Here is an 8,304-nt window from a genome sequence, read left to right on the forward strand (position 1 = left end):
TTTGACTTGCAGTGGTGGGTCAGATGGTGTAGGGAGTGAGGACAAGGAAAAGCTTTTAATGCTAACTTGACCTTTGAAAGGAAGGGAAAAAGGCCACCTCTCTCTGGCCAGCTTGCTTTCTACCATGGCCTGCTCCTCACCGTTACCTACAGCTGTAGAGCAGGGGGTTCTGCATCAGTCCCCTGAGTGGCTTCATCTCCCTCTGATAAGACTGGCACTACTCCCAGGCCCAAGGCATGGCTGGGAGTGCAGCACCACACAGACATAGCCGGTACGGTTCTGTTCTCAGACCCGCAGCCGCTTTGTGAGCGCACAGCCGGTTGTTGCTGCGGCTGGAACAACAGTTCCCAGGTTGTCTGACAATAGTACTGCTGTGTCACACCAATGTTACTCATCAATTGTTCCCTTGACTTGTTTTTCGTCTATTTTTCTAGCTGGATATAGCTTGGGTATGTAAGTATCGTAGCCTCAGTGCTGCCTTTTTTCTTGTTTTTGTTTTGTTTTTAAGAGGTTAAGTTCAGGCAACTTTATCAGGAGACAGTTAATTGTGTCTACAAATAAACAGGAACCTCTTGTCTACTCTTGATGGCACTGGACATATATAAACTAATAAGAGAGATAATTAATTAGTCTTAAAGAAATATGGCATGGAATTTAATCATACACATCCCAAGTTACTAGAAAGTCCTGTAATTGCCAAGTGCTGCGTTAGGATTAGGTCATTCCCAAGGAAGGCTGCTCCCTCATTTGTGGGGTAGGGTTGGCAACAGTTCCATGATTATTACATAAAGAAACGCAGTAACTCCTCCAAAGACAATATACAGAGCTCTAACAGATGATCTTGTATCCACATGTTCACTGTCAGCTCAGATTAACTGTCAGGTTAGTTACTAACTGCTTGAGAGACTTCCTTACTTAATTTTGAAAGGGCAGCCTTCAGTAACGTTGGGCTCAGTTGTAACTTCTGCCTGTGTTGTAATGGCAGTGGCATTTTCAGCTTCAGTCAGTTCTGTATTCTTGCTGTTACCTTGCTTTGGTATCTCAGGCAAGTGGTAAACAGAACTGGTATTTAACAAAATTCCTAAAAATTGCTTATCATTCCTAAAAAGAGCTTTCCCCTCCTTGTTAAAAAACCTTGAAATACTAATTGTGACAGCATTTACCAGGTTTGCCAGCCAGCAAGGCACTACTGCTGCCACCTTAGCTGGAGAAAGCAGACAGGAAGAGACTGGCTGGTTTATTGGTTTAATATATATAGAGAGAGATATATATATATATATATATGTATACACACACATATATATATACACATGTGTGTATATATGTGTATATACACACACACATACACATACACGTGTGTGTGTGTGTGTCTCAGAGTACTTGTGGGTCACGTACAAGGAGGTCTTTTGAGGCCTGTGTCTTCTCTCTAGTCACAGTAAGACAGCATGAAAGACAAAACTGCTTTCTTCACAGAATGAAAGAATCTCAGGAGTTGGAAGGGACCTTGAAAGCTCATCCAGTCCAACCCCTGTCAGAGCAGGATCATCAGACCAGGTCACACAGGAAGGCGTCCAGGTTGGCCTTGAATGTCTGCAGAGAAGGAGACTCCACAACCTCTCTGGGCAGCCTGGGCCATGCTCCATAACCCTCACACTCACAAACTTTGTCCTCATCTTCAGCTTGAACCTCCTGTGCTCCAGCTTGGGACCATTGCCCCTTGTCCTGCCATTGGACATCCCAGAGCAGAGCCTGGCTCCTTCCTCCTGACACTCGCCCTTTACAAATTGATACCCATGAATGAGGTCTCCCCTCAGTCTCCTCTGCTCCAAGCTCAAGAGCCCCAGCTCCCTCAGCCGCTCCTCATAAGGGAGATGCTCCACTCCCTCCATCATCTTCTTAATGTGCTAGGAATGTAGACTTAATGTAGACTTTAATATAAAATTTTAAAAAACTTAAAATACCGTGTCTAATGTCCCCTGCAGTAGTGAAATGAACACGTCACAAGAAAAGTCTGTGTTAATTTGCATGTATTGACAAAAGTGCCACAAAAATTTGAATTCTATTTGTCCCTTTGCAAATTGATAAAAAAGCACGATACAGAAATCTATCCATACATAGCGTAAGACTTTTACAGGTAAGACATTTGTACATCCATTTATAACCTCAGGTGATCCACTCATTCAGCCTTGATCACTCAGGAGAATTCTGATTTTTTTCTACTTCCCATTTTCAGCACTGAACATTCGCTCCTAGAAAAGAGAGAAGTAGACAGAAGAGCAGCTCAGTAAGAGTTTGGGCACTGTGCTTTAGCAACAGAGGTGTAAGTCACTATTAAATAGTTGTCACTAACAAGTGCCTGGTATACTTGGTGTGTATTTTTTCCCAAAACCCCCACAAAGTTTAATTAATCCCATTTGAAGGGCTCCATAAACCGACAGAAGACCTTCACATGGCCTGGCTATACTTGGTACACCAGTTCTTGGTGTCTCCAGGTGTCAAGTACAAGCATGATTTATTTCCAGCTCATTATCTGAAGCTTATTTATGTCTTGTAGCGCTGTTGACAGCTAATGAGTTAAGAATTAGATTGAAGGGACTTTTCACTTTGACAGTAGTGTTATCTGGATTAGCTGCCAGTCTAAACACTGCCTCGGGCCTCAAACAGCAGGTGTGGCTGCATACATCTGGCATGAATTCTTTCTTGAGATGCAGTGAAGTTTACCAAGTTCACTTAATTTAGGTGGCCAGTTTGGTAGCTGCTGGTCCTACTGCCTGTAAAAAACGTGATCAGACTTGCTTACAGGTTCCTAATCCTTAGCTACGCCACAAGGAACTGCGAGTTAGCTGCAGCACCTGGAGGAACATGAGAGATGGCAGGAGGCAGCATGACAGAACATCTACCTTTAACATCCTCTCCAGTTTAATTGCATCTGCAGCAAATTTTCTGATGCCATCGGATAGTTTCTCCACAGCCATTTGGTCTTCGTTGTGGTGCCAGCGGAACGCCTTCTCATCCAGGTGGATCTTCTCAAGCTCACACGCCTGAGCTGTGCAAGGGGAATTGAAAAAGAAACAAAACCATATTAACAGATTATTATCAAATACCACAGGCTTCCTAAAACAGTCTCAAGATTCTGACCACCTCCAGCTGTTGAAAAATTCCAAACACTGCTTTCAACGTGACTTGCTACAGGAGCACACTTTGGGATGCAAATGCTCCTGATCTGGTTTTGGGGGAAGTAGCCTAGATAATCAGTTTCTCTTCAAATACAGTGTTTATGTATAAGCCATTATCTTGTGTCTGCTTCTGAATGGTACGGTACTTTCAGGCCTATTATCAAGAATTATGCAACAGTCCCACCACAGTGAGACATTCTAAGTATGCTGAACAATTAGGTCTTTGATTATTCGGCAGTACCTAACAAAAGCTCAATTGATAACACGCCTGCAAGGCAGCTAGCAGCCTGTAAGCAGTGACCGGTGACTACAGCTGTGCACAAATCTCATCAGTTGTAACAGTTGTAAAGCAGAGTTTTAATAAGGCTACAGAAAAGCAAGAGTCGTGCAATGAGAAAACACATTCAAAACCAACATGGCCATGGTATCAGTAGATCAGATCACTTAGTCTTGATGAATTTCTAGAGTTTCTGGGGGGATAACACACCTTTTGGCAAGTCTAGAGCTAATTGCATCACTGATAAAATATTAACGTAAGATTGAACTACGTTTGGCATCTTTGCTAATATTCAGTAAAATTTTATCCCAAGCATATGAAGTCTAAGTTCCTCCTTCTGCTCTCCCTGTCCTCTCAGGAGAAGGTACACAGTATTTAGGCACTCTCAAAACCTCCCCCAGTTCCAGTTAGGGTACTCAGTGGGACCCTAAAGAAGTGACTATGTGTGTCAGCAACTGTAGCACTACTGTTGCAATGAGGCTACAATATTATCTTTAGAGAGGGGTCAAGACTTATCCTTAGAGCAGGATGGAAGTACCACAGGGGTGAGTGGAACCCCATACTCTTAACACTCAAGGAAGGAAGACGAGCAAGCCCATGTTCCATACAAGTGGACTTACCTTCTTTTACACTGAGCGTGGGAGTTAACTTGACATACTCTTTGCTGAGCTCTGCCAAAAGCTTGGGTGAAATGGTGAGATAGTCACAGCCCGTAAGTGCTTTTATTTCTCCTGTATTTCGAAACGAAGCACCCATCACGATAGTTTTGTAGCCAAACTTTTTGTAGTAGTTATAGATCTTGGTGACACTCTTCACTCCTAAAAAGGATAAATCGGCAACTTTCAGAGTAATTCATTTGAAGTACCAATGATTTATTTAAAACATGCTCAAACCAACATTTTTTCGTAAGAGGATTTATGTAAGTAAACAGCACTTCGAATGAGTAGCTATTGTATTTTTAACAATACCTTTAAAGGAAAGCTTACCTGGATCCTCTGAAGGCTCGTAGGTTTTCTTATCTCCATTTGCAAGATGCCAATCCAGGATACGTCCCACGAATGGGGAAATGAGAGTGACTCCAGCTTCAGCACAGGCAACTGCCTGAGCAAAGGAGAACAGCAAGGTCATGTTGCAGTGAATCCCATACTCTGCTTCCAGAACCCTGCAGACATAGGCTGGATTAAAACAGCAGTTGGCTCACCTACTGAATTTATATTCTAGTGACAATCTAGTAAGTTAAAACTACTGAATTTCTTGAGTTAGGAATGTGGTACAGTTTATAAGCTTTTAAGTTTTAAGCTAACAGCAAATGTTTTGCCCTGTCAGACTCTGCTTTATTTAATGCTGTTCATTGAAGCAAATGCAGACAACTCAGCCTGATATTTCAGGAAACTCTGTTTGGGGCCTGGCCCTTGTGTGAACAAAATTTTCCTATTTCAACAGAAAGCTGCAGCAGAGGACGTTGCTTGCTAGCTGTAGCTTAGGAACAGATTTCCTGGTGCAGTGCTTTCAAAACAATTCTTTAAGTGCAGGTGCCTGTGAACAGGCAGAATGATGCTATGAATCAGCATATCAGGTACAGAAAGACTTACTTGCCAGCCTGGATTCCTTCCCATGTTGAAGAGAGCTTTATGAGAATACGATCTTTACCAATTCCTGCTTCCTTATAAAGGTCAATGAGGCGCCTGGCCCTTTGAATCATTCCTTCCTTATCAAAGGACAACCTTTGAAACAAGAGCAGGACTGCTTAAAACTTACTATTTTTAAAAAATGCTCCCCCCCCAAGCCCCATTAAAAACATTGTGTGTTTTATCAGCATTTATATGCCAACAGCAGCTTTTTTGTTCGTGGAGGTATTTCCTGGATTGTGAGCCCATCACGTAGGTGGGCTGCTACTAGCAGGTGAACAGCACTGCTACTCTTTGATCTGGAGGATCCAGAGCTCAAGATAGCTTTCCTTGATAAAGTTAAAGACCAAAGTTTGCCTCAAGTTTTTCATAATGAATGCAGATGCTGAGCATCAGAAGTGAATTGGCAAGGAGTAGGTTAACAGACAAATCCTATGCAAGTCTTGAAATCAACTGTTAAAACAGATCTCTTGGTAAATTGAGAATATGTTATACACAGAAGAAAATGTGTAAAACGACTCATTCTGGAAGCATGAGATTTTCCTTGCTTATGAAGTTAACAGGAAGACTACAGAAATCCAAGCTCAGCATTACTTGTTTTGGTAAAGTTTCTTTACAGAGCTATCATCAAGCAAGCTAAGGGAAATCCATGCTCTAATTAAACAAATATTAACAATATAAACTCTTGCTAGTTTTATAACAGTGAGCTGTCTAGTCAAGAACATCTTTCTCCAACTCACATCATGTCTCTTTTTGCATGTACAAATATCCAGGGTAACCCAGAGGAAAAAGAGCCAACCTTGCATCTACTTCTGTGGACACACGGCCAGGTATCCTCTTCAATATTTCAGCTCCAAATAATACAAAAAGTTTGTCAGAAGCATTTTTGATCTGCTCCTCTTCTGACCTGAAAACCATAAAGAGCAAAATAATTTCTACGCAGGAAAAAAAAGGTGCATTCATACCTTGCCACGGATTTGAAGATCAAATTTCACAGCCCATTTAACATTAAATTCCAGAGTTCAAATAGTGACTTCTGCTCTGCTCCATGTTTATCTTCTGCCCTCTGTTCCACCAGCAGCATTAGCATTTGGATCCTATTTCCTATAATTCTGTCAACTCAAGAGTGTTTTCCTGAGCAGTCCTACAAGCCCATATGTGACCTGGTAAATGGAGATGCACTTCTTCAAAGCACATCTGAAACCAGCATAAGGACTTTTTCTTTAAGCATTGAGGCTTTTTAGGGCAGGAGATACACCTACGAGTACACAAAGAGAAAACCCCAGTACGTTGCTAGTAGTACTAAACGCTATTTATATAAATAAGGCATCCTAAATGTAGATCTACTGAGATACAAAACCTCTTTACTTACCCGCCAAGTTTTTTCCCATAGGCAACAGCATCATCCACAAGTTCCTGGTAAGCTGGCATCTGAGCAGCAGCCAGTATCAGAGATGGGTTTGTGGTGGCGTCTAGGGGCTTGTACTCATCAATTGCTAGGGAAATAAAAAGAGCCTGTTTAAAACAGTCAGCAGGCCTGAGCAATTAAAAGGATTTTGCTCACATATTTAAAATCTAAACGCTTATGGCTGTAGGATAGTAGCATTCATGACGGAGCAGACTAGTTCACAGTGATGTTTTAACCACTGCCTAAAAACTGGCTCGTACCCCGAGTACCACAACAAGGTTAGCAGAGCTACAACAATAAATACAGCAAAGTTTACTCACTACTATAGACATTGCCCAAAAGAAATAAACTTGTAGAAGTGACAGGTGAAGAGAAACAGAACTCATTTTCAACTTCTCCCATCTGTCCGTATCATATTCACCAGCACAGATGAGCTCCAAGAATCACAGGGCAGAAGTAAAGCCAAGGGGATCTTACTTCCCTTCTAGCAGTCAGGCTTTTGGGGGTTTTGTTTGTCTACAAATGTCAGAACCAGAACAGAACTCGTCTGTGTAGCTCTAGCAGCTTTTCTTGCTGCATTTTTAAACTTTTTCAAACAGTTACCCATAATTTCTTAGCATCTGCTCTTGACATTTCCTTGTACCAGGCTTCCTTCCTTACAGATTTTTTGAACCTTTGGCTTACCTTAAGCCCTGGACTATGCCTATTTCAGGTGACACCGGCTGTTTACCAGAGTGGGCTGTGACCATACATTGCCTGGCCCTAATCACAGCTGAGCTGCCTGGCACGCAGGGCCTGACTCAGCAAATGGGGAGAGCCTCTGGAGGCCCTTCAGCCATTTCTGCTTATATGCTCCCTGGTTAACCCAGCTGAATGTCAAAAATAACAAAATACTTATTTTCCAGCTCATTTTCCTCAGCATTTTTGAACAGGGATGAAAACTTAAGCTAGAGAGTGGGTTTTGAGTCATAGCTGTTGGGGTTTTTTTTTTCAGTCATAGATTTCCATAGCTTCCTTCTAGACAATGATCCTGGAGCAAGTCCATTCCATACAAACAGGTCCTTCAAAACATGCTTTAATTCACACAGATACTGCTTAAAATAAAGCAGTACACTCAGTTCAGCCCCAGAACTGGACATGAGATCCTACCTGGAGTACTGAGTCCAGTTCTGGGCCCCCCAACATAAGGACATCGAGCTGTTGGAGTGGGTCCAGAGGAGGGCCACAAAGAGGATCAAAGGGATGGAGCACCTTCCCTACGAGGACAGGCTGAGAGAGTTGGGGCCGGAGAACAGAAGGCTCTGGAGAGACCTTATTGCAGCCTTCCAGTTCCTGAAGGGGTCCTACAGGAAAGCTGGGGAGGGACTTTTTACAAGGGCAGGTAGTGACAGAATGAGGGGGAATAGTTTTAAACTGGAAGGAAGTATATTTAGACTGGATATTAGAAAGAAATTCTTTACTGTGAGGGTGCTGAGACACTGGCACAGGTTGCCCAGGGAAGTTGTCGTTGCTCCCTCCCTGGAAAGTTCAAGACCAGGTTGGATGGGGATTTGGGCAACCTGGTCTGGTGGGAGGTGTCCCTGCCCATGGCAGGGGTTGGACTGGAGGAGCTTTAAGGTCCCTTCCAACCCAAACCATTCTATGATTCTGTGATTCTCAGGCAGATGCACCATTTCACAGAAGTATATTTTGACAGAGTTTATTACTTCTCTCCAGACAAACCTGAAGACTCTTAGGGGTCTCTGGCAACATGCGTAAACTAACCTCATTAAGTTTGTCACCCAGTTGTCCTCACCCAGTCTTCTCTGTCAGAGG

The 8,304-nt window shown here is 42.8% G+C and overlaps 1 protein-coding gene across 1 annotated transcript; it reads right to left on the reverse strand.

Moving 5' to 3' along the window:
- Positions 1-2,012: 2,012 nt before the first annotated feature.
- TALDO1 (transaldolase 1) lies at positions 2,013-7,238 on the reverse strand. Its single transcript, XM_010187271.1, has 8 exons — positions 7,174-7,238; positions 6,454-6,618; positions 5,881-5,988; positions 5,046-5,177; positions 4,440-4,615; positions 4,074-4,271; positions 2,901-3,046; positions 2,013-2,249 (listed from the first exon to the last, which is right to left on the reverse strand). Exons 1-8 carry the CDS (start codon positions 7,236-7,238, stop codon positions 2,217-2,219), a joined length of 1,023 nt encoding a protein of 340 aa, XP_010185573.1. The 3' UTR covers positions 2,013-2,216.
- Between the last annotated feature and the right edge of the window lie 1,066 nt (positions 7,239-8,304).

Source organism: Mesitornis unicolor, unplaced genomic scaffold (genome assembly GCF_000695765.1).
Source record: "Mesitornis unicolor isolate BGI_N332 unplaced genomic scaffold, ASM69576v1 scaffold2236, whole genome shotgun sequence".
NCBI classification, from domain to species: Eukaryota; Metazoa; Chordata; class Aves; order Mesitornithiformes; family Mesitornithidae; genus Mesitornis; species Mesitornis unicolor.